Below are 26,953 nucleotides of genomic sequence, written 5' to 3'. Positions count from 1 at the left end.
CGTGCTGTCAAACCTACACTAGCAAGGAGATCGGGCTGAAACTATAGCTACAAGCTATCCAAGGATGGTACTATAGAATGTCACCTCAAGGTAGGCCTAGTGGCGTCATCTCTTGGTTAGGCCGGAAACTTATCAATCCACCCTCGTAGATGCAGTTTCTGGATAGGTTCTTGAGAAATTCGAGCAACATTCAACGAAAAGAAAAGACAAAACTTAAGCAGAAAACAGTACAAACTGAAACCGGGACTACTGCAACTTATAGTTAGAAAAGTTTAACTGTGTTTCATCTAGAGTCTAGATTATCCACTTGTTTTGTTATCAAATAAGTAATTACAAAATATCTCCAGCAGAAAAGCAAGTGTCGGGATTTAAAAACTGAAACTATTTTTAAGCTAACTGCACTTGTAAGCAATCTGGAGCGTATCCAGTACAGTAAAGATGAACAGTAGAGGTCACATGATGGATAATAAATGCTCCAATGTTGACCCTTCGTCTATTCAAGGCGAAGACGAAATTTAATTTAACTTCCAAATTGAATTATTGCAGCAGAGTAAACATCCAACTAGATAATACGATATTAGTGTTAAAATCAACGAAGTACCACCTTCTATATTATTATTCAATAAATCATACAATAATGAAAATTTTTATACACGAACTGGAAAAAAAATAACGAACATAAAAATCAGTTTAGCTGTTACAAAAGTTTTCGTAGGGAAACAGTGTAGACGAACTGTATCTCTTTTATTGTTAACGATCATCAAGGTCATCAGTCCTTAAACTGATTGGAAACAAAAAATTTTCAGAAAAACAAAAAATAGTGCTAAGCAAAGTATGTAGAAATAGCCATTCTTTTGATATTAATTACAGGGGCTCTAACTTTAAGCCCACAACCAAATGTAGGAGGTTTTTGAATTTTTTTTCACATAGAAGCTGTGGACTTTTTTTTTCTTTTAATAAACTGAAACAACACTAAAAGTAACATTATTTGTACTTCATGAAGGTGTCTACCTCTAACTCTAATTGTCAAGTTTATTTAATATTTTATTTTAAGAACTACCAACTTTATACTTTAGGGATAGTTTAATATTCCTTCCAGCCCTTTAAAATTAAATTTTGATACTACCGCAGATTTGTGGTTATCAAATGTTGTTCTGCCCTCTGAAAAGTAGGTAAAATGTTTAAGGGATTATTGGAGTATGTTTAGAGCGCCCTTTTATGCATCCCTAAAGTAATTTTATGTTTCCAATAACTTCAACAACTTCATTTCAGACAAGGCTATAGATTTTGGGTCCAGTCGCTTCCATTAGAAAGGGTTTATCATGAGAAATGTAGCCATCAATATACCTATCTACTTTAAAAATAACCTTTTTTGGTACACAATAGAATTAAAAGGTCCCTAGCAAATATAATAGCACTTATTTATACAATAATAAAATTGAAAAACATTAAGTATTAACCCTCTGGCAAGACATTTTGAATAGAAACAGAGTTATTTATAACAAAATACTTGAAACTTTCAAACAAAAGCATAAAGGACAGGAGGAATAAGAAGTACAGGACATTCAGGCAGAAAACAGTGTTATTTTTACCAAATCTAACTGTAAACTCTTTATGTAAAATAAATAGGATAAGGCATATTTTAATAGGGAATCTAACCAACGAGTTGTAAACCTTTCTGATGGAATTGAGTTCCAAAAAGTAGTATTATTTTGAACATAAGTATGCAAGATTTAAGTTCGGATCAGAAACGAAAGCTAATAAGTATTGGCTATCAGAAAAGGAAATACTTTGCAGAATGTGTAAGAAAGAGGAGGAAACACTACAACATGTATCTCACACACACACCATACACTACACACACAACACCACACACACACATACACAATATAATATAATATAATATAATATTTTAACAAAGCTAAAATTTTGAAATTAATGCAGCAATGTCAAGATTATCATGCTTTAAAGTCTAATTATTTTCAGTTTCCTTAATTCGTGTGTAAATCCAGTTGCCCTGTACTGCGTGAGTGGTGTGTTTCGACAACACTTCAACAGGTATTTATGTTGTCGCCATAACAGAAGATTGTTAAGAAGTACGCCCTCTACAGCCAACTGCGAAACAAGTTTTAATTCAACATACCGCAAACACACCCAAGTAAGTAGCAGAATCATAATTTTTTCAAAGTGAAAAAATTATTTGACTCTTCCAACACATAAAGCTTCACTTCTCTCTCTTCGTTTCATCCCTCTTATCTTTATCTTCCCAATCAGTACTCACCCCGAGATTCCTAAAAAAGGCTGAAGAGTGATTTCTTCCCTACCCTTCGGCTTTGCATTACAATGTAGATCAGTGGAACATATACATATAACTGTATAACATAAATAATATGTATATTTCTATATAGATTCAAATTTTATCAAAATTATGACAATAATTTAAATAAATTTTTTAATAGTGTCACCACGAGAAATACATAGATTGTGGTGTTTTGGTTTTCATTTCCTATTTGTGGAAAAACACGATATCAAATTTTGTTGCATTCAACCTAGTCAAGTGATTGTGCAGAATGAAATCATATTTCAGAGGGTTCCTTGTGACGCCATTGAAAAAGAATAGTCAATATTCATTTTCCATTTTGTGGAGACCTTCATAGAAAGAGAAATCTTACGTGAGTGCAATTGTAAATAACCAAGACTTATTCATGACGAAATATGAAGATTGGAAAAACTTTGGCGGTAGTTGTAGAACAAACAGAATAGCTCAAAACCCCAACGCCAAAACACGACACTGTAATTGTCCGAAGCACTTCAGTCCCTGAAGAAGGTAACTTTGTTACCGAAAAGTGCTTCGGACAACTACAGTGTCGTGTTTTGGCGTTGGGGTTTTGAGCTATTCTGTTTGTTCTACAAGACTTATTGGTTTAATTTTTCCTTTAAAAATAAATGTAGGAACTAGAATGTGCAAAAACATTTGCAAATTAGAATATATTTTCGACAGTATGTCGATGGGTTTGGTATGATTTATGCATTTTGAATAGAAAAGAGACTTTCGAACAAGGTCGACTAAACACCAAAAAATAAATTTTTGTACTGAACTTGAAATTGTACTTGTATATATTTAATGTAAATAAACTAATTGACCACTTGAACCATTTGAATGAAGGACAAAACTAGAAAATTATTGGAAGAAAGGTACAATAATAAAAAATCAAAATCTTAAAGTGAAGGTAGAAATATTTGTGGTAGGTGATGGGTGGTGGGTAAGAATTAGATTTTGAAATACAAATTCAACAGTGGAGAATTATTGGCTTCAATTTGATTGTTAAGAAAGAGATACACGTTTAAATAAAATATATATTTAAAATATTAAATGTGAAAGCCCTTGATAAAGTTTTTGCCTTTAATGTGAGTGAGATGCCCCATTATTTGAATTGTGATTTTTTTATGTTTCGCATTTTGAGTCTTCTTTAGTTTTAAGAGATCTACTAAAGATTAGGTGTACTTACTTAACGCAAAGCACAGCATTTCTTTACAATTTATTAATCCCTCATTTTCTTTTCCCTGTTCTGCCCCTAACCATTTCCATTATAAGCCTTCTTCCAGCCTATTAAGTCGAATAGCGGTTATCGCTTTAAGAGACGAGTGTAGGTGGATAAATTATGTACATATATTTATCTGTTGGTGAATCTTAAATTTCCGTTTTGCCAACTGTTACCTACATGTCATGTTCAAATCTTCTCTGTTTCAGACAACAACAGATGGCTTGAGCTTATACCGTCGGAATACACTAGCGAGACAGAATACACAAGATACGACTGTAATCACCCTTGAAATTCCCTCGAAAAGGGAAAATGGTAGATTTGATAATAAAAATTCTATTTTGTTACAATCCCACTATAATAAAGGCAAAGAGCTGCTTGTTAGCTGAAGTTCAAGCCATTACAATGGAACAACAAAACTCACCTATTGGGACACAATCCTGTAATAAATTACGACTTCAGTTTAACAATTCTTCTATCCCAACAGGTAAGCAAAGGGGTGTATTTATTTATAAACAATATTTAAATAAATATCACAGCGCAGTGTTCCTCCTGCTGGTCGGAGTACGAACTCTTCCGAAATAACGGCGACCACCGACAGCATTCTGCGCGCGCAGCATCCGTTGCATGCTGACATTTTACTCTAAACGCGCCAAAAGAAGTAGAACTTTAAAAATGAATAATACTTTGCAGAAACATCTGCAACATCGACTCTAATGATGTCTACATTAAAATTTACAAATTATCTAATAATTTTTGCTTTTAGCTTATAAATGACATTAGAAAATTACCTTCAACAATAAACGCACCTTTGGAATATAATTAATTAGAATCGCCTACCAAAATAAAATTGTAATTCATTGATTTCAAAAACGAAAGAAGAAAATTGCTTACAAAAAAAATTACTTCTATTTTCAAAATTTCAAAGCTATCTACATAACTCCTCTTATCGTGTATTTAATTCCGAAACCGTATACCCAGTCCACTGGATGCAGCTTCTTCTATTTCAATTTAGTATTTCGATTAGAATGGGAATTAACTTTGAGAGATTTTCATAATATTGCAATCTATTTCCTCGATGAAGCCTTTCATCATTTCCCTACTTGAAGAACTACTTTAGGCACAAGCTGTACAATAGGAGATGAAATAATTTTCTTCTCGCTTGACCTAGTAAATTTTAATAAAAAGCACTCTAGTTCATCTTTTTTTTTATTATTAAAAGTACGCATAATATATTTCATACATGCATACATATGTCTTCATCACCATTACCATAAATCTTATCCTGAATCTTCGCATTTTCCGAAAAATTGTATGGTTTTATGAAACCACGATGCAAGTGAAACTTTTCGGATTGTAGGCATTTAACTGTAAATTCCCGAAAAATTATTCGATTAAGGGTATGAAAATTAAAATCGCGTTATTAATCTTATCTTAATGATTGGAAAATGGGAATGATAATGGCAAATCAGTAGTAGGCAAGATATCCAACTATAAATTTTAATTTCAATCTGCGTATGAGAGTACGGAATACATAATAAATAGAATACATAATAAATACAATCATTCAGATGATAGACGCATGTTAAAAACTGAGAACAATAATTATTTAAATCATTGAATCATTTTAAACTTCAGTTATTCTGTCAATAATTTCATCTTCGCTTTGAGTTTCACAGTTTATATATGTAACTGTTATGCACTTGCGCGAATGAGTGAGAATATAAATACTTGGCTGCTCTACCGAGCGCCTTTCAGTTTTACCCCTACTCCGCGGCCGGCTGTAATGCGACATGCGATAGATGGACGAAAAAATTTGAGGCTATGTAATAAAAGTTTCACTTTAAAAACTAAAACAACCCGCACCTCTAACTGTAGACATATTTACGAACAGTAATCTAATCTAGGCCCTCCTGTGCCTCTCTTTACACCTGTTTCTGTTTCTTGTATGTCTCTAACTAGCTCTTTTTAAGTCTCAGAAGATGTCTTATTAAATTCTGTCTCTTTGTTTCCTTATTGACTTCTATAGCGCCCTTTGTTCCCTTTCCAATGCCCCGTCATGTGCCAGGCTAACCTTTTATATCTTATATCCACAAGATATTCTCATCATCCTCCTACAGCACTACATTTTAAAATCTTCTAACTTTTTCTTTTCTCCGCACTGATCTTCCAGGTTTCGTACTCGCACAAAGCCATGCTCCCAACATACACCATTCGTAAGCACGAAAGTGATTTATTTTTGTTAAAAGCTACTAGACTGTGCATTATTCGTTGTTTTATGTCTCTACCACTTACTTGACTTCTAAGATATCAAATAATATAGAAAAACAATTTCAGATAATCTGATTTAAGAAAAAGGCAAGTTTAACTTCACGATAAAATAACCTTTTATATGCATACCTAAATGTAGATAGTTACTGATTTTGAAACACTCCCATCCTTGTTATTACCTTAAATTAAATACAAATTAAGTTTAGTAGGGAGTTACTTTAGATTGTTTCATGAGATAGTTATATTTTCGTAATCGTACGCCATTTCCGCAAAACAACGCCGCGGTTTGTAAGATGACCGAAGATCTTCCAGAATATGTTGATAATAGTAGAAATTAAAGTCATTTCTGGTGATGAGTAATTATCTATTAATGTAATATTTTGGTCCTTAGAACACATCCATAGCCAAGCATTGGAAGATGCTTGGTGCATCATTTTCTATTCATGAAAAATGGCGATTTCTGCTTCTGATGATGCCGCAAGCAACTCAAGACGAAATATCAAAATTTTTCAACGCACTAAGCAGTCCAAGGTGTCATATGCTCGATGATTATGTTCCTATGCAGGGTGTAACAGAAGGGGGGATAAATTATTACAAAACATGAAAATAAGGTAAATGTTTGTATATTCGAAAGTTCACGGTTTTCAACAAAAATGTACTTGAAAATACATATAAATTCAATCTCGGTCCTGGTAAAGCAATACGGCCCGCAACGCTGCACTCAATGAGCTGGTAATTACCAGCATCTCTGTAGTGGTATATGTTTTGTATTTTTTTTTCTCATACATTATTTATTTGTTACATTAGATTAAGTGTGGTTCAAGGTGTTTATGTTAACAGCCAACCTCTAGTTGCCGTTTATTTTTTTTACCTTTAAACCTTGTACAGCTCAAAAAACTAATTCAACAACACATCAATCATTAATGTGGACAATTACAATAATGGGACATGACACGTATTTACGGGTTTGAAGCATATTACCGCTGCAGGGGCGAAATTCCCGATTTCAAAAAAGATAATCCCTGAAATAGAGCAAGCAAGAAACAGAGAACATTGGCTTCTCTCATGCGACAGTGTGACAAGGTTTAAAAGAACAGTTGCTGCATCCTTATCATTTGCAGCGAGTCCAAGCCTTGAAACTGGTTTTCAGTACTGCATAGCATAATTTTTATGTTTATCTTAGACGCTCGATAATCGGCAATGTTTACGTTCTCCAAACATGTAGCTGCACAGTTTTTACCGCACTACGCTATTCGGTAGACACCTATGTTGCCAATTCACGCACAGGACCGGCTTCGGATTATAAATTATTGATTTTCTGAAAAAAAAATAATTGCCCTTACTCACCATGCAACTGTTTATTGCACCTAGTTTACACCCTACAAACCTCGGCACTTATTTCTGTTACACCCTGTATGATTAGGTATATATTTCAGATTCATAATTCAGAATTTTTCAAGTACCTATGTGCATAAACTTAAACGACAGCACCTAGAAAGCTTATTGGATTCGTCCAAAACAATAAAGAAATAAAGAAAAAAGTAAAAGTTTAAACATCTGTACATACGATCGCTGTAATAACTGTTTGTTTTTAATTATTTTTCTTGTCCAACTTAAATGCAACCAATTGCACATATAAGGGGAAAATAAACACTTATACAAATGTATTATATAATTCTAATTACGATAATGCTTTCGTCGTTATCACCTTGTAATGCCATTGCGATGTCATGTCATTGTTTGTAAGTACCGAAGGGGCTAAGCTTTTCTAAAATAATGTAACAGTGTTGCGATTAATGGAATACAAAATACCACAAATGGCGCGGTAAACGCCATCTGTAGTACGATGCTACATTTTAGGATTACGTATGCTCCAACAAGGTCCATTTAAATATATGGATATCTACTTGCTGAAACGAATCTCGGCTTAGCTAACCTCAACGTGATAGCCACGTTACCATAATCGAATAAAATAATTCGAAGTGGTCTGTATTGTGCCCAAACTGCCAGACGCGGATCGAGATTTCGATCTTTTTGGATCTCATCAGCGCGTCGCAGACAGCTCCGACAGAACACAGACCAACTTTAACCTGCTGCCTTAACAGCGCGTTTTAGAAAATACGACAAATGGCGCTGTAAACGCCATCTGTAGTACAGTGCTACATTTTAGGATTACGTATGCTTCAGCAAGGTGTAGTACAAAATACAGACCACTTCGAATTATTTTATTCGATTATGGTAACGTCCTTATCACGTTGAGGTTAGCTACGCCGGGATTCGTTTCAGCAAGTAGATATCCACACAAGTGGACCTTGTTGGAGCATACGTAATCCTAAAATGTAGCATCGTACTACAGATGGCGTTTACCGCGCCATTTGTGGTATTTTCTAAAACGCGCTGTTAAGACAGCAGGTAAAAGTTGGTCTGTGTTCTGTCGGAGCTGCCTGCGACGAGCTGATGAGATCCAAAAAGATCGAAATCGAGATCCGCGTCTGGCAGTTTCGACAGAATACAGACCACTTCGAATTATTTTATTAATGGAATAGTAAAAGAAAATGCCTTGAGGTTTATCTTTTATAAGGTATTAATAGTTCGGCACGAAAAATTAAGAAAAAGTATGTGTTTGAAAGTCAACGTGATGTAATAAACTTTCAGAAAGTTCAGTATTTGTGTACTTCATTGTTGAAATTACATATCAATGGGAACCTCTCGAAAATTACAGGGTAATTGTGAAACGGTTGAAATTAATGGACTACTATTGTAAAATAGGTACACATTTTATCTCTAATAGTTGCAAAGTTTCTCATTCAAAATTATTAATTAATTTACATCAAATTTTTCTAATCAAAAATTCAATAGGTAATTACAAATGGTTTCTTTGTACACGAAATGGGAAAATTTGTACAATATCTTTATTAGATTGATTTATAATGTACATATATGTTAAAATGTTCTCTTTTCTTTTCATCACACAATTGCTTATTACAGAAAGTCATACAAAAGCGAATGTTAGAGAGTAAATATAGTGAAAAAGTTCTCATGACGGGTAATAACGTGCAAAATTATTGTTCCTTTGAATAGAAACATATTAAACTAACGTAGAAAAAGAAGAAAGAAAGTGAAAGCAAGTAAACAAACATTAAAATTTGTTTTGCTTCGTTTACAGCTAATTTAGGAATATTACTGTCAAATCTACATAAAAACATAGGTCTGCTTCGTTTAACAATAGATGTAAACAAATAAGAAACAAAATTTCTTATAGACCATACATATTTTATACTTGATATCAGGGGCGCAACAAGGGAGGTGGGGTCCACGGGTGGCTGAGCACCTACTCGATTGGATTGGGCACCCAGTCAACTCCAGTCTATTCAGATAATAGCCCAAATTGAAAGTTCGGTTCAAATAGTTCAAGCTCATAAATGAGCAGCCGAACTCGTTTTTTTTTTTCAGCTTATACACCCCTACAGTATATAAATAATTATGGTATTACGATGGCAGCACCCAGTCAAACTGTAACGTTGTTGCGCCCCTGCTTGATATAAAACAAAAACCGGGGCACATGATCTTCTTTAATTAATTTATTACGGGAAAAAAAGTATAACCAAAACATAAGTGACGGCCCTAGGTAAATATTATTACTGAAGTTAAAAGTTAGCTAATATTTTTATATTAAACAATTGGCAGCCTTGTTTTTTGGAATGTAAACTTACTGTTGTGTTTCTTTTTTTTTTTTGAGATTTTAGCTTTAAAATCTCTCCGTTAATATCGGTTAAATAACCTGTTCTTTTGAAAATGAATGTAGCACGGGTAATAGAGTTAATATTTACGAAAATACCGAAGCATTTTAACAGCTACTACATTAACCTAACTTATTAAATTTGTAGTACTCATACTCTTTGTCGACACTGATAGACCACGTGCATGGTTTTTATTTTATATCATCTGTATACATTTATGTATCAAGACTAATTTTTAATACAATATAGTACGTCCGTAGGTACCTATTTACCCATTCATGCATAAACAATGGTTGAAGAGAGCACAAACTGCCACAGAATATGCATTTTTAAAATTCAAAAATTTTGAACTTGTGTCAGCCTCGTTATTTAAATTATTTTGCTGTGATTATATAGGAATTATTAAAAGCACATGTGTCTGCATATTCTGTGTTTGTGTTATTAAATGTACAAAAGACATGAATGTTAATAATTTTATGTAAAACCTCTAATTTTTGTAACTTCAATAAATCTATGAACGCAATTAATCTTGTGATTTCATTAAACAACGAAGAGAGAAAAATTGTAACATTAATAGTTACATGGAACTATGTAAACAATATTGAAAACAATGACATATATACATATATTACTCTATTTTATATATATTCAGTTGTATCAGAAACGTGACAACACCATTTGAAAAAAGAGTTCAAAGTTTAAAAGGGCTGAATGGTTAAATTTCTGCTAAATTGCCAAGTGAAGGTCCTCTTCCATTATCCGTCAAAGAACCAGTTGATCATGACATACGAAAATAAATAAGACAGCATAACAAAAGGAAACAATACAGATATTGTTTGACAGAACACAGGTCAGCCTTATTTAGAATATCATTGGATCTCACAACAGATAAGTAGCAATCTCTACTACACTGTCTGCACTTAATAATATCACTTAACCTATAGTATATATGAAAATTTAGGATTACCTACCATTACATAAAATACATCCGAGTTGGACCAAAAATAATGAAACCTGGAAAACCTGGAAGGAGCTGAATTTTACAGTTTTTCTTATTTAGAAAGTAATCTACCTTTTGTATGAAGATGCTTCACAGAATGAAAATCTATAAATCTCATTAGACGATAAAGTAATTCTAGTGTTGAGCAAACGGAGACCAAGACTGCCCCAGTGCGTGTTAAGTCGTGGTCATTTAATCTGATACTTACGTTTTTCTAATAATGCTTGTAAGCAAAAATTTTTCTATTGTATTTAATTTAATTTAATTCTTATAGATCCCAAATATTCCAAACAGTAGCAAAGTTTTTTTATATTTAGTCTTAAAATCTAGTAAAGCAAACTGAAAATTTCAAATACTAATGGAAGTCAATAAGAAATAGGCGAGATAGGTTAGTAGGACATCCTCTCAGGCATGAAGATCTAGTCAGAGACAGGTTAGCAGGACATCTTCTCAGGCATGAAGTTCTAGTCAAAGATAGGTTAGTAGGACGCCTTCTCAGGCATGAAGGTCTAGTCAGAGACAGGTTAGCAGGACATCTTCTCAGGCATGAAGATCNGCAGAAGTGAATCGAGAAATAAATTGACAGTGATAGCGGTGAAATAAATAGTGATACATCAACAGTAGTATAAATAAATTGAATAATTCATGACCTAAGTTCAGTAATAATTAAACAGTGTTTTTAAGTTCTTTAATAATTACTGTAAATAAATAGTTTTTGTCGTTATCAGTCTTAGAAGTTAATTTTGTTAAACCCACGAACATTACAATATTGTTTCATAAAGATTAAATCATTAATTCACCAGAAGTAATAATTTTTCGTTTAGTATTGCGTATTTGGTGTTAGTCTGACATTTTTGATATTGTTTTAGTTTTGGTCTTTTACGTGCGGTCTTGCTTTTGGTCTTGCCAGTATAAAGACAATTTTGGTCTTGTCTTGGTCTTACATTTTCGTAAGACCAAGACTGCAATACCAAGATCAATTTTGTTCATCACTAAGTAATTCAGTATCTACTAATTTATGTGTTGCTTCTTTCCGTAGCCAAAATTTTTCTAACATGATCTCTCTATATTTCTTAAAGGTTATCACAGTTCGTTAGTTCGCTCTTTCTTTTAACTAAAACTTCGAGAAGTTGCTTTCCTGCTTACATGCAACGAAAAGATTTTTCATTTCCCTTGCGGGACATTAATAGAAAATATGGATCCTTGCCACTGGGCGCACACAAAAACGTACACGTTATAAATCATTACAAATCTTGTAGCAAATCATTCAACAAACAGTTTCGGATTTTGGAATTTCCATCTCACAAGTAGCCACAGATATGTATTATATTGGATACGTGCCCTCCCTTATTTAAAATGAACCAGAAATGCACTAGATGAATAAAAATCAGACGAACAGAACGTCTCATTCTTAAAAGGTTTTGTTCCTTCTTTTGAGATGCTGAGGACTAAACGGATAATACAGTTCGAACCAGTTAATGAAGAATACAAAATTACTATTATTTATTACTATTGACACTTGGTGAAGTTTTATGGAGACTCAAAAAATCATTTTAGACTCTAAAACATATTTCAAAATTAATTAAATATTTCATAATTATAAAGTTGCAATTCTTTCGAAATTCACAAAACAGAAATCGATTTCATTTACTTGTAAAATAAGTGCATTTGGAATTCTACAGCAGCGAAACAGTAAGAGAAAAGAATTGTCTATGTACAAGTGGGATTTGATGCAAGTTTGATGGTACTGGTTATTGTGAAAATTATGAAACTTCAAGAAGTCATCGAAAAAGACAAAGAGGGTTTCTAACCTAGTTAGTATCGAAAATTTCGTCAGTTTTTCGTTAAATCAGCGAAATTAAAGAAACTTTTAGTATCAGTGAATGATCCATATTGAACAATGTATAAATAATCACTGGTTCATCAAGAAGTTTAGCACATGAACGGGGATAGATGGTCTAATAGCGATCAGTCGATTCGGGAACGAGTTAACACAAAGACTCTACCCTCAAAAGCCTAACGTTAAGTGTTGGTGGCACTACTTCCTGGTCGGGATGATTACAACCCTCCTATCAATGTAAGTAAATTTGTTAACTTATACTGAGTATTGATCTACATTGGGAGGAAGATCCTTTCTATAAACGTTTCTGTTCAATTCTCTATATAATAATCTTCCAATCTTGCCTTCCTTATCATTTTAATACCTTACTCCCAGTCGCGACAAAATAATAAAAAACATTATAATCAGATAATTAAAATAAATAATTAACAAAAAACTCCGTAAAATAGTAGATATATTATTGAGAAACAAAAGTATGCTACAATTTTTATCATTTTTTTAATTTAGTAAATCTTTTCTGTCAAATTAACTTTTCAGAAGATTATTTCTCCTTCTAGATATTTTGTTAGCTGATTCTCTCCACTCATGCAAACGTTTTCATATAAGTATAAGATATACAAGAAGTGTCCAATACAAACAATGGATAATTCTGGCAAAAATTTCATCAGCAATATATATTGACCACAGACGAGAATCTCAAGGGTCCAAATATTACTAAATACATTATTTTGATTAATAGGAAATCTACTAAGAAAGTATATTCGTTTGAACAGGTGATAATATAACAAAATTGTAAATTCATCTTGAACGATTCCTTTAATAAGTCAATTTTTGATGAATTTCTATTCTCATTTATATGAAAAAATATCGATACAGCGTATTTATTCGAGCTGATTTTGACCGTAAGCGATTAACTATGACCTCGTCTCCTGCTGCAGAAGTCATTTTCGGAGATGTCTCCTGCAGCTGAAATCCAAATCAAATACGAATTTATCCTTGTCTAAGCGTAAGATCACGGCAGGAGTAAATACACTTCTTTATGAAATCCTAAATTCAGTATTGATAAACCCATGTTTATTATTACCAAAAATATATGATTACAATAAAGATTATTGCTATTCCCAACATTTTATCGAAGTTGTAAAAATTTACAATTCCTAAACATTAGGTAATTGTAATACCACGCTACAATAAATCATCACAGGAAAATGAATACATTAAATTACGTAAGTATGTGTAGCTATTCTCGATTGTGAATTACCAATTTTGTATTTGAATAAAGAACTGCTATTACTTAGCAAAAACCCATTCAACTTAATAGTAATCTACCTGTAATTGTTTTGGCTAGTATAATTATTCACAATGTCATGCAAAATGTAGTAAAAAGTATGAACTGTTGCAACAAAATCAAACGAAATTTTTTGTTTTTAATGAGCACGCTACACCCTTCCACTCAGATTACTAGATCAATAAGTAAACCCTAATAATCAACTATTGATTGTAAATATCAGGAGTCCACGAAACTATTATGGTGAATTTCAAAAAAAAGCAGCAAAAATTACTTACCATCCAACATTTACACGTCTTGACGTAGGTATATCAAAAACACACAGAAATCACGAAATTGCACCACTTTGCTAACGAATTTATCCGAATCAGAAAAACTTTTAACAGACTGATGATTTGCTGCTTTACCGTTCCTTGTGGTGTCACACAAACTTGTACGTACGAGATGCGGACGTTTCTTGTTCTACTAATAAGTGAGATAAACAGTTATCGTAACTTTTTATACCCATCCTTGACGATAGAATACTACTATTATAAACTTTTTTTTACTCATACTGTAAAAGATATAAGAAGTTGACTGATAAAATGAAACAAAATTTCAAGACTGAAAATTGGTTTCAACTCCAGTTTCAGTGATACGAAAAAACATCAACTTAGGGACGTGAGATGTGGATTAAAAACATGATAAAAATGATATCGTTAGATTGGACTTGTTGTCCATCCATCAATGAAAAAAAATTGTGTCATTTATTGTCCTTTATTTATCAACATATACCTCTGCAGTAATATTTCAAAAACGTTAAGCAAGCATTCGGTACCAAAAAGAGGAAAGGAAGCAATCGCATCATCTAACGTCGGGAGGACAAACCTACGTTGATAGTTGCTGGTTAATAGAAGAACCATTAACTTTAGGAAAGAATTCTTTGTCATCTAATATCTGAAATAATCTAACGACTCAAAAACAGATACATCGAAGATGAAGGTGCACTTGACTCAATAAAAATAAGGAAAACTCTCATCCGACGATTATTGGGTGTAATTTAAGCATATACTTTCATCAATAGCATATCACAAAGAGCACAGTTAAAGTGGTTATCAAATAGGAGCAAATAGCAGAATACAACGTTCTGTCGCCATCTAACGTTGGGAAGAAAAACCTGCATCGATAGTCGTTAAGTAAATTGAAGAGTAGTAAACTTTAGTAAAGAATTCTTTGTCATATAAAATCTGCAATAATTAAACGACTCGATAACAGATAAATCAAAGACGAACGTACACGTAACTGAATAAAAATGAGAAAATCCTTCATCTGACGATTATTGGGTATAACTTACGCACAAAGACCACAAATCAAATGATTATCAAATACCAGCAAATAGCATATTACAGCGTCCTGTCGACATCTAACGTTGGGAAGACAAATCTACATCGATAGTTGTTAACTAAATGAAGAGTAGTAAACTTTAGTAAAGAATTCTTTCTCAAATGAGGAAAACCTTCACTTGACGATTATTGGGTATAAATTTAAGCATATATTTTCCTCAAGAGCATAACACAAAGACCACAAATCAAATGGTTATCAAATACCAGCAAATAGCATATTACAACGTCCTCCTGCCATCTAACGTTGAGAAGACAAACCTTCATTGTTAGTCGTTAACTAAATCGAAGAACAGTAAACATTAGTAAAGAATTCTTTCTCACCTAATATCTGAAATAATCTAACGACTCGATTACAGATAAATCGAAGACGAACGTACACGTAACTGAATAAAAATGCGGAAAACCTTCACTTGACGATTATTGGATATAATTTAAGCATATATTTTCCTCAAGGGATTAAAACAAAACCCACAAATCAAATGGTTATCAAATACCAGCAAATAGCATATTACAACGTCTTCCTGCCATCTAACGTTGGGAAGACAAACCTTGATGGACAATCACGTGACAAAATTGAAAGAGTTCTTTATAAGTTGAATATCAGAACCAATTTGGCTCCACAAAGACAAATAACTAGAAATTAGACATACCTACGCATAATTAAGAATTTAATTTTATCTGATATACAGATTTAATACTCCCACCAACAGCATGATAGTCGCTGACTAAACAAAAGAATCATAAACTTTAGTAAAGAATTCTTTGTCATGTGTTATCTGAAATAATCTAATGACCCGAAAACAGTTAAATCGAAGACGTACGTACACGTAACTAAATAAACATGAGGAAATCCTTTATTTGATGATTATTGGGTGCAATTTAAGCATATCCTTCCTTGATCAGCACAACACAAAGACCACAAATCAAATGGTTATCAAATACCAGCAAATAGCTTATTACAACGTCATACTGCCATCTAATGTTGGGAAGACAAACCTTGATGGACAATCACGTGACAAAATGAAGGAATTCTTAGTAAGTTGAAAATCAAAACCAACTTGGCTCCACGAAGACAAATAACTAGAAATTAGACATACCTAGGGATAATTAAGAACTTAATTTTATCTGACATGCGGATTTAACTTTCGTGAACAGCATATAGAAAACAGCGAACGCTCTTTATTTCATTGCAATATTACCTCAGAAATGCTGATGTGAACGAAATGTAATATTAAAGAATGAGGTGCACATGATAAACAAATATTTATTCGTTAAAAATAAGTAAAATATAAAGAAATTATTATAAAGGGAGTACAATTACATAACACTATGGATGTATGCACTGATGTTTCCATCTATCTGCACTAAGTGTAAGAACATCGTGTTGTCTTCGACATTTAAAGCAAAGCACGGATTGTTCCAGTTTGTGTTCTTGCTTAAAGTGATTGAGTAACGATTGTTTTGCATACGGACCTGAATGACTCTTTTTACATAAAATACATAAAAAAGTTATACACGTATTATTAATTATAAAAACGAACTCTTCCAACTCTTTCAGTTGGTTTTCTGCAATTGACGTCTTCAGTCTATTCAAACTTCTAAAATTCGTACCCGTCTTTTGTACATCCGACACTGCTTTGAAGTACTGCATACCATATTCCACTTTAGGAGCAAAAAATTCGTAAAAATTGACAATTTCATTTTTACTGAAACAAAAAGCAAAAAAATCATAAAAATTGACAACTTCATTCTAACTAAACAATTCGGTCCTCACTTTCCGACAGTGGACATAATCCTCTTATTCCTAAAGTAGATCGATTTACCAATATGGTAACTGACGTTGGTATATGTACAAACCGTGTTTTTGTAAACATTTGCTTCTTTAACGTCATTTAAATAATCCGCAAATAAGTGCTCTAACATTTCAATCCGATCAGATTTTACCTTAAATAATTATAAGTTAATTACGAAAATAAACGAATAATACTGAATATATAAACTCACTTTGGGACACTTTTTAACGATTTCTAAGAATTGGCTTATATAGGTCTGAATGAATTCGAATGAGAATACGGCAAATGAACAACCCTTTACTTCTTTTACTTCTGTGGTAGTATTAAGTGGAGGTACATTTTTAATATCAGAATGTAAACCTACATATCTTTTATACTCCAGATTATTTTTTCTGGAGATACTTAAGTCTGGCAGTTTTATCTCAATACCCACATGAGGCCAGTTCATCAACTGTTTAACAGTAAGGTCAGTCCATGGTCTCTCTGAATGTTGCTTAATCAGAATGTCATCTGAAATCCAATTGACGATACTATCTGCGTTTGAAATTTCTGCAGTTGCAGTCAAACAAAAATGTTAGGCACATTTTATTTTAAACCTCTATTTTATCCTTCTGTAATAGTTTTGCGATTTCTGCTTCCAGCAGTAAAGTCACAAAAGTATTAAGGAGAATAATACAGGCTTAAGATAAAACAACCTATTTTCCTATGACTGACTATAATGTATATAGAAAGATGATCTTACTTCCTTGTTTTACAAAGACTAAAGTGTTCAGTATATAAGGTGGTCCTGAAATGGACAGCTTATATGGAGAATCAGGCTTGTTCTCTTGTTGGTTGATATTATAAACTACAGGATCCGTCTGGACTCCAGCATCAAGCGAATCTTTTTTTTCTTTTGGTTCTACGATCTCAACGTCGTTATCAACTAGGCCCAACGACTGACTTTTCATGATGATGTAATTGAGCTTATACATCAAGTATTGGCGAAATTTCTCAAACCATTTTTTAAACAGCAATTGACCGGTGAAATATTCGCTACTACGACTCCATCCGGGCCACAATTTCATGTAATGTGCCAATGCTTCAGCCAAAACATTGTCCATGCCTACTTGAAGCGTTAGAATATTAACGTTCAAATCGGTGGCCAAAATATGTCGCAATGAGCTCATGGACACATGCAGCGGTTTGCGATCCACAATTGTGGTGAAACATTGGCGTAATGTAATTACTGTGGGTTCGCTTTGTGGAGGGGGCTCCGGTTCCCAAACTGAAGAATCGAAATCGATTTTTTTTTGTGGCATATACACTACTCAATTATAGGGATCTATTAAATGGTACTTACCTTTCACCTCATTCAGAGGTTTTTTTGGTAATAATTTCGGAAGTATTTTCGGAAGTGAGGTCATCCTAACTTTTTAATAAAACTATATGTATAGAAAATCAACCCTAACTTACACCTGTTTGAAACACTATTAACACAACAACACTTCTGCATTCGTTTAACGAAAAGCTTAAGTCTAAAAACTACCCTTTCATTACAAAAAAAGCATTATCCTTATTATGATTCTGTATCACCCCTGCTTTAATAGTAGGTAAGTAACACTCGCAAGCAAGGAACTGAGGTTACTTCATCGACGTGATCTCTGCACTACACTGCCAATGCTTAGCGCGTAGTGCAGCAACACGCTGTACGGTGGATTCTACGTTCTACTTGATGGTACTCAACTCTACTACCTAAACTGAACACGCTAGACATCCACTCATCATTCATTACTGGAAACATCTAACCCATATTTAAGTGCATCTAAATCTAACCGTAAGATGGAAATTGGAATATAATTGGAAAGAATCAGCTGATTTGTGGACGCCATTTTAGAAAATTCACGCAGACGCAAATATCAAGTGGCCTGTGAGCAAGTGTAAGTGAGGAAGTTGGAGCAGTTTACTCTTGACTGTGCTTGGATGACGTAATGCGACGTATGACTGACGTTTTGCATATTTTTGCATATAATAACATAATAAAAGTCATTGTACAAGCTTCTTGAAGTTTAAGATTACTTGTTAATCTTCACTCATTAGGTAGGTGAAAATATGTCCACCTCTGATAGTTCTAACGCAAATGAAACCAAAACTATGTCGTTCGCTGAGAAGCAAGCTGAACGTATGAAGAAACTTCGACAATTACATACCTTGAGAAATGAAGCACGAAGTCACAATCATCAGGAGGTTCTTGCAGAAGATGCCAGGAGTAAGCTTCCATCAAATTGGGAAAGCAGAAAGAAAAGAGCAGAGTGGCTTCTAAACGATCAAAAAGCTCGTGAAGAAGCTTCTTCAAGAGGAGAAGACTATGATAGGAAAAAGATGCTTGAAATTTCGGCCATTGATGCAGAGAAAATAGAACGTAAAAAGAAAAAGAAGAACCCAGATCAAGGTAAATTACATTTGAAATCTAAATTACTGACAAATTTTGAAATGACATATTCTTTTACTAAAAAAAACTTTGTTTCCAGGCTTCTCTGACTTTGAAGCAGCCACTAAAAGACAATATGATAGGCTTGTGAGAAACATGCCCTCAAAGGATATGGAAAGATATGAGGAGATGAAGGAAAAATATGGGGATGCATTTTATGCTGGATCCAATGTTATTATCCATGGTTTACATGAGGATCGCAAGGAAGCCATAGATAATATGGTGAAAGATCTGGAGAATCAAATTGCTAAACGTGAAAAATATTCACGGCGACGAACACATAATGATGATGCTGATATAGACTATATCAATGAAAGGAATGCCAAGTTTAATAAGAAACTGGAAAGGTTTTATGGTGAACATACTGCTGAAATTAAGCAGAATTTAGAAAGAGGAACTGCAGTGTAATTATTATTCTCATAAGGACTTTAGCTTAAGTTTTACTTGTTTTTGTAAACATACCTATTAATTTTATATAAAGTGAAAAAAAATGAACTTTTATTGGATTTTATATTTCTGTCAAGGCCAAGCAGGTACCTGTTAAACAGTGACCGTAAGCGATTAACTATGACCTCGTCTCCTNCAGACTGCAAAATTATAATAAATTCATTTTGAAATCTGTCTAAAAACCTCGATAGAAGTGCTGTCTCATTTGTACATTTTTGAGAAAAATATATTTGTTCGTTCCTATGTCTTTTTCATCCTCAGACAAATCAGTAAAAACTAAATCAAGAGGGAAGATAGCAGACTGCAAAATTATAATAAATTCATTTTGAAATCTGTCTAAAAACCTCGATAGAAGTGCTGTCTCATTTGTACATTTTTGAGAAAAATATATTTGTTCGTTCCTATGTCTTTTTCATCCTCAGACAAATCAGTAAAAACTAAATCAAGAGGGAAGATAGCAGACTGCAAAATTATAATAAATTCATTTTGAAATCTGTCTAAAAACCTCGATAGAAGTGCTGTCTCATTTGTACATTTTTGAGAAAAATATATTTGTTCGTTCCTATGTCTTTTTCATCCTCAGACAAATCAGTAAAAACTAAATCAAGAGGGAAGATAGCAGACTGCAAAATTATAATAAATTCATTTTGAAATCTGTCTAAAAACCTCGATAGAAGTGCTGTCTCATTTGTACATTTTTGAGAAAAATATATTTGTTCGTTCCTATGTCTTTTTCATCCTCAGACAAATCAGTAAAAACTAAATCAAGAGGGAAGATAGCAGACTGCAAAATTATAATAAATTCATTTTGAAATCTGTCTAAAAACCTCGATAGAAGTGCTGTCTCATTTGTACATTTTTGAGAAAAATATATTTGTTCGTTCCTATGTCTTTTTCATCCTCAGACAAATCAGTAAAAACTAAATCAAGAGGGAAGATAGCAGACTGCAAAATTATAATAAATTCATTTTGAAATCTGTCTAAAAACCTCGATAGAAGTGCTGTCTCATTTGTACATTTTTGAGAAAAATATATTTGTTCGTTCCTATGTCTTTTTCATCCTCAGACAAATCAGTAAAAACTAAATCAAGAGGGAAGATAGCAGACTGCAAAATTATAATAAATTCATTTTGAAATCTGTCTAAAAACCTCGATAGAAGTGCTGTCTCATTTGTACATTTTTGAGAAAAATATATTTGTTCGTTCCTATGTCTTTTTCATCCTCAGACAAATCAGTAAAAACTAAATCAAGAGGGAAGATAGCAGACTGCAAAATTATAATAAATTCATTTTGAAATCTGTCTAAAAACCTCGATAGAAGTGCTGTCTCATTTGTACATTTTTGAGAAAAATATATTTGTTCGTTCCTATGTCTTTTTCATCCTCAGACAAATCAGTAAAAACTAAATCAAGAGGGAAGATAGCAGACTGCAAAATTATAATAAATTCATTTTGAAATCTGTCTAAAAACCTCGATAGAAGTGCTGTCTCATTTGTACATTTTTGAGAAAAATATATTTGTTCGTTCCTATGTCTTTTTCATCCTCAGACAAATCAGTAAAAACTAAATCAAGAGGGAAGATAGCAGACTGCAAAATTATAATAAATTCATTTTGAAATCTGTCTAAAAACCTCGATAGAAGTGCTGTCTCATTTGTACATTTTTGAGAAAAATATATTTGTTCGTTCCTATGTCTTTTTCATCCTCAGACAAATCAGTAAAAACTAAATCAAGAGGGAAGATAGCAGACTGCAAAATTATAATAAATTCATTTTGAAATCTGTCTAAAAACCTCGATAGAAGTGCTGTCTCATTTGTACATTTTTGAGAAAAATATATTTGTTCGTTCCTATGTCTTTTTCATCCTCAGACAAATCAGTAAAAACTAAATCAAGAGGGAAGATAGCAGACTGCAAAATTATAATAAATTCATTTTGAAATCTGTCTAAAAACCTCGATAGAAGTGCTGTCTCATTTGTACATTTTTGAGAAAAATATATTTGTTCGTTCCTATGTCTTTTTCATCCTCAGACAAATCAGTAAAAACTAAATCAAGAGGGAAGATAGCAGACTGCAAAATTATAATAAATTCATTTTGAAATCTGTCTAAAAACCTCGATAGAAGTGCTGTCTCATTTGTACATTTTTGAGAAAAATATATTTGTTCGTTCCTATGTCTTTTTCATCCTCAGACAAATCAGTAAAAACTAAATCAAGAGGGAAGATAGCAGACTGCAAAATTATAATAAATTCATTTTGAAATCTGTCTAAAAACCTCGATAGAAGTGCTGTCTCATTTGTACATTTTTGAGAAAAATATATTTGTTCGTTCCTATGTCTTTTTCATCCTCAGACAAATCAGTAAAAACTAAATCAAGAGGGAAGATAGCAGACTGCAAAATTATAATAAATTCATTTTGAAATCTGTCTAAAAACCTCGATAGAAGTGCTGTCTCATTTGTACATTTTTGAGAAAAATATATTTGTTCGTTCCTATGTCTTTTTCATCCTCAGACAAATCAGTAAAAACTAAATCAAGAGGGAAGATAGCAGACTGCAAAATTATAATAAATTCATTTTGAAATCTGTCTAAAAACCTCGATAGAAGTGCTGTCTCATTTGTACATTTTTGAGAAAAATATATTTGTTCGTTCCTATGTCTTTTTCATCCTCAGACAAATCAGTAAAAACTAAATCAAGAGGGAAGATAGCAGACTGCAAAATTATAATAAATTCATTTTGAAATCTGTCTAAAAACCTCGATAGAAGTGCTGTCTCATTTGTACATTTTTGAGAAAAATATATTTGTTCGTTCCTATGTCTTTTTCATCCTCAGACAAATCAGTAAAAACTAAATCAAGAGGGAAGATAGCAGACTGCAAAATTATAATAAATTCATTTTGAAATCTGTCTAAAAACCTCGATAGAAGTGCTGTCTCATTTGTACATTTTTGAGAAAAATATATTTGTTCGTTCCTATGTCTTTTTCATCCTCAGACAAATCAGTAAAAACTAAATCAAGAGGGAAGATAGCAGACTGCAAAATTATAATAAATTCATTTTGAAATCTGTCTAAAAACCTCGATAGAAGTGCTGTCTCATTTGTACATTTTTGAGAAAAATATATTTGTTCGTTCCTATGTCTTTTTCATCCTCAGACAAATCAGTAAAAACTAAATCAAGAGGGAAGATAGCAGACTGCAAAATTATAATAAATTCATTTTGAAATCTGTCTAAAAACCTCGATAGAAGTGCTGTCTCATTTGTACATTTTTGAGAAAAATATATTTGTTCGTTCCTATGTCTTTTTCATCCTCAGACAAATCAGTAAAAACTAAATCAAGAGGGAAGATAGCAGACTGCAAAATTATAATAAATTCATTTTGAAATCTGTCTAAAAACCTCGATAGAAGTGCTGTCTCATTTGTACATTTTTGAGAAAAATATATTTGTTCGTTCCTATGTCTTTTTCATCCTCAGACAAATCAGTAAAAACTAAATCAAGAGGGAAGATAGCAGACTGCAAAATTATAATAAATTCATTTTGAAATCTGTCTAAAAACCTCGATAGAAGTGCTGTCTCATTTGTACATTTTTGAGAAAAATATATTTGTTCGTTCCTATGTCTTTTTCATCCTCAGACAAATCAGTAAAAACTAAATCAAGAGGGAAGATAGCAGACTGCAAAATTATAATAAATTCATTTTGAAATCTGTCTAAAAACCTCGATAGAAGTGCTGTCTCATTTGTACATTTTTGAGAAAAATATATTTGTTCGTTCCTATGTCTTTTTCATCCTCAGACAAATCAGTAAAAACTAAATCAAGAGGGAAGATAGCAGACTGCAAAATTATAATAAATTCATTTTGAAATCTGTCTAAAAACCTCGATAGAAGTGCTGTCTCATTTGTACATTTTTGAGAAAAATATATTTGTTCGTTCCTATGTCTTTTTCATCCTCAGACAAATCAGTAAAAACTAAATCAAGAGGGAAGATAGCAGACTGCAAAATTATAATAAATTCATTTTGAAATCTGTCTAAAAACCTCGATAGAAGTGCTGTCTCATTTGTACATTTTTGAGAAAAATATATTTGTTCGTTCCTATGTCTTTTTCATCCTCAGACAAATCAGTAAAAACTAAATCAAGAGGGAAGATAGCAGACTGCAAAATTATAATAAATTCATTTTGAAATCTGTCTAAAAACCTCGATAGAAGTGCTGTCTCATTTGTACATTTTTGAGAAAAATATATTTGTTCGTTCCTATGTCTTTTTCATCCTCAGACAAATCAGTAAAAACTAAATCAAGAGGGAAGATAGCAGACTGCAAAATTATAATAAATTCATTTTGAAATCTGTCTAAAAACCTCGATAGAAGTGCTGTCTCATTTGTACATTTTTGAGAAAAATATATTTGTTCGTTCCTATGTCTTTTTCATCCTCAGACAAATCAGTAAAAACTAAATCAAGAGGGAAGATAGCAGACTGCAAAATTATAATAAATTCATTTTGAAATCTGTCTAAAAACCTCGATAGAAGTGCTGTCTCATTTGTACATTTTTGAGAAAAATATATTTGTTCGTTCCTATGTCTTTTTCATCCTCAGACAAATCAGTAAAAACTAAATCAAGAGGGAAGATAGCAGACTGCAAAATTATAATAAATTCATTTTGAAATCTGTCTAAAAACCTCGATAGAAGTGCTGTCTCATTTGTACATTTTTGAGAAAAATATATTTGTTCGTTCCTATGTCTTTTTCATCCTCAGACAAATCAGTAAAAACTAAATCAAGAGGGAAGATAGCAGACTGCAAAATTATAATAAATTCATTTTGAAATCTGTCTAAAAACCTCGATAGAAGTGCTGTCTCATTTGTACATTTTTGAGAAAAATATATTTGTTCGTTCCTATGTCTTTTTCATCCTCAGACAAATCAGTAAAAACTAAATCAAGAGGGAAGATAGCAGACTGCAAAATTATAATAAATTCATTTTGAAATCTGTCTAAAAACCTCGATAGAAGTGCTGTCTCATTTGTACATTTTTGAGAAAAATATATTTGTTCGTTCCTATGTCTTTTTCATCCTCAGACAAATCAGTAAAAACTAAATCAAGAGGGAAGATAGCAGACTGCAAAATTATAATAAATTCATTTTGAAATCTGTCTAAAAACCTCGATAGAAGTGCTGTCTCATTTGTACATTTTTGAGAAAAATATATTTGTTCGTTCCTATGTCTTTTTCATCCTCAGACAAATCAGTAAAAACTAAATCAAGAGGGAAGATAGCAGACTGCAAAATTATAATAAATTCATTTTGAAATCTGTCTAAAAACCTCGATAGAAGTGCTGTCTCATTTGTACATTTTTGAGAAAAATATATTTGTTCGTTCCTATGTCTTTTTCATCCTCAGACAAATCAGTAAAAACTAAATCAAGAGGGAAGATAGCAGACTGCAAAATTATAATAAATTCATTTTGAAATCTGTCTAAAAACCTCGATAGAAGTGCTGTCTCATTTGTACATTTTTGAGAAAAATATATTTGTTCGTTCCTATGTCTTTTTCATCCTCAGACAAATCAGTAAAAACTAAATCAAGAGGGAAGATAGCAGACTGCAAAATTATAATAAATTCATTTTGAAATCTGTCTAAAAACCTCGATAGAAGTGCTGTCTCATTTGTACATTTTTGAGAAAAATATATTTGTTCGTTCCTATGTCTTTTTCATCCTCAGACAAATCAGTAAAAACTAAATCAAGAGGGAAGATAGCAGACTGCAAAATTATAATAAATTCATTTTGAAATCTGTCTAAAAACCTCGATAGAAGTGCTGTCTCATTTGTACATTTTTGAGAAAAATATATTTGTTCGTTCCTATGTCTTTTTCATCCTCAGACAAATCAGTAAAAACTAAATCAAGAGGGAAGATAGCAGACTGCAAAATTATAATAAATTCATTTTGAAATCTGTCTAAAAACCTCGATAGAAGTGCTGTCTCATTTGTACATTTTTGAGAAAAATATATTTGTTCGTTCCTATGTCTTTTTCATCCTCAGACAAATCAGTAAAAACTAAATCAAGAGGGAAGATAGCAGACTGCAAAATTATAATAAATTCATTTTGAAATCTGTCTAAAAACCTCGATAGAAGTGCTGTCTCATTTGTACATTTTTGAGAAAAATATATTTGTTCGTTCCTATGTCTTTTTCATCCTCAGACAAATCAGTAAAAACTAAATCAAGAGGGAAGATAGCAGACTGCAAAATTATAATAAATTCATTTTGAAATCTGTCTAAAAACCTCGATAGAAGTGCTGTCTCATTTGTACATTTTTGAGAAAAATATATTTGTTCGTTCCTATGTCTTTTTCATCCTCAGACAAATCAGTAAAAACTAAATCAAGAGGGAAGATAGCAGACTGCAAAATTATAATAAATTCATTTTGAAATCTGTCTAAAAACCTCGATAGAAGTGCTGTCTCATTTGTACATTTTTGAGAAAAATATATTTGTTCGTTCCTATGTCTTTTTCATCCTCAGACAAATCAGTAAAAACTAAATCAAGAGGGAAGATAGCAGACTGCAAAATTATAATAAATTCATTTTGAAATCTGTCTAAAAACCTCGATAGAAGTGCTGTCTCATTTGTACATTTTTGAGAAAAATATATTTGTTCGTTCCTATGTCTTTTTCATCCTCAGACAAATCAGTAAAAACTAAATCAAGAGGGAAGATAGCAGACTGCAAAATTATAATAAATTCATTTTGAAATCTGTCTAAAAACCTCGATAGAAGTGCTGTCTCATTTGTACATTTTTGAGAAAAATATATTTGTTCGTTCCTATGTCTTTTTCATCCTCAGACAAATCAGTAAAAACTAAATCAAGAGGGAAGATAGCAGACTGCAAAATTATAATGAATTCATTTTGAAATCTGTCTAAAAACCTCCTTTTCTACTGTTTGACTTGAATCTTGAAATATTGGTTTCAGCATTACCAAAATGCATGACCAACACATGGTATTAAAAGACCAACGACAAAAACTATGTCATATCTTAACGATTAATCCGCAATAGTCACAGGTACTAATTAAATATTTTTGGGATTTACACCCACGTTAGATAAAAGAAAAACAAAAAAAGGTCGACCAATAATTTAGAAACGGGTGTTATGACAAGTTG

At 32.4% G+C, this 26,953-nt stretch overlaps 3 protein-coding genes across 3 annotated transcripts in view; 2 read left to right on the top strand and 1 right to left on the bottom strand.

The window, feature by feature from the left end:
- Positions 1 to 3,966, top strand: part of LOC108742144 (neuropeptide CCHamide-2 receptor-like) — a 51,484-nt gene extending 47,518 nt beyond the window's left edge. The window contains exons 5-6 of the mRNA XM_018477208.1: positions 1,987 to 2,158; positions 3,752 to 3,966. Of these exons, the coding sequence (XP_018332710.1) occupies positions 1,987 to 2,158; positions 3,752 to 3,931 (352 nt within the window). The 3' untranslated portion in view covers positions 3,932 to 3,966. The remainder of the gene's footprint in view (positions 1 to 1,986; positions 2,159 to 3,751) is intronic.
- A 12,341-nt stretch (positions 3,967 to 16,307) lies between these two features.
- LOC108742777 lies at positions 16,308 to 18,291 on the bottom strand. Its single transcript, XM_018478095.2, has 5 exons — positions 18,199 to 18,291; positions 17,599 to 18,123; positions 17,068 to 17,366; positions 16,838 to 17,007; positions 16,308 to 16,769 (listed from the first exon to the last, which is right to left on the bottom strand). Exons 1-5 carry the CDS (start codon positions 18,260 to 18,262, stop codon positions 16,391 to 16,393), a joined length of 1,437 nt encoding a protein of 478 aa, XP_018333597.1. The 5' UTR covers positions 18,263 to 18,291; the 3' UTR covers positions 16,308 to 16,390.
- A 591-nt stretch (positions 18,292 to 18,882) lies between these two features.
- LOC108742788 (pre-mRNA-splicing factor Syf2) lies at positions 18,883 to 19,827 on the top strand. The gene is made up of 2 exons (XM_018478106.2): positions 18,883 to 19,287; positions 19,367 to 19,827. Exons 1-2 carry the CDS (start codon positions 18,948 to 18,950, stop codon positions 19,732 to 19,734), a joined length of 708 nt encoding a protein of 235 aa, XP_018333608.1. The 5' UTR covers positions 18,883 to 18,947; the 3' UTR covers positions 19,735 to 19,827.
- The last annotated feature ends 7,126 nt before the right edge of the window (positions 19,828 to 26,953 follow it).

This window comes from Agrilus planipennis, unplaced genomic scaffold (genome assembly GCF_000699045.2).
Source record: "Agrilus planipennis isolate EAB-ADULT unplaced genomic scaffold, Apla_2.0 scaffold3, whole genome shotgun sequence".
Lineage (NCBI taxonomy): Eukaryota > Metazoa > Arthropoda > Insecta > Coleoptera > Buprestidae > Agrilus > Agrilus planipennis.
Note: the sequence above shows the minus strand (reverse complement) of the source record. Positions and strands in the feature narration are given on the sequence as shown.

Bases quoted from the DNA above. Each gene is read 5' to 3' on its own strand.
- LOC108742777 (XM_018478095.2), bottom strand. From the start codon at position 18,262: ATGACCTCACTTCCGAAAATACTTCCGAAATTATTACCAAAAAAACCT. The intron at 18,124-18,198 runs GTAAGTACCATT...TCGATTCTTCAG, and splicing joins ACCTCTGAATGAGGTGAAAG to TTTGGGAACCGGAGCCCCCT. The intron at 16,770-16,837 runs GTGAGGACCGAA...TTTTTGTTTCAG, and splicing joins ATTATGTCCACTGTCGGAAA to TAAAAATGAAATTGTCAATT.
- LOC108742788 (XM_018478106.2), top strand. From the start codon at position 18,948: ATGTCCACCTCTGATAGTTCTAACGCAAATGAAACCAAAACTATGTCG. The intron at 19,288-19,366 runs GTAAATTACATT...CTTTGTTTCCAG, and splicing joins AAAGAAGAACCCAGATCAAG to GCTTCTCTGACTTTGAAGCA.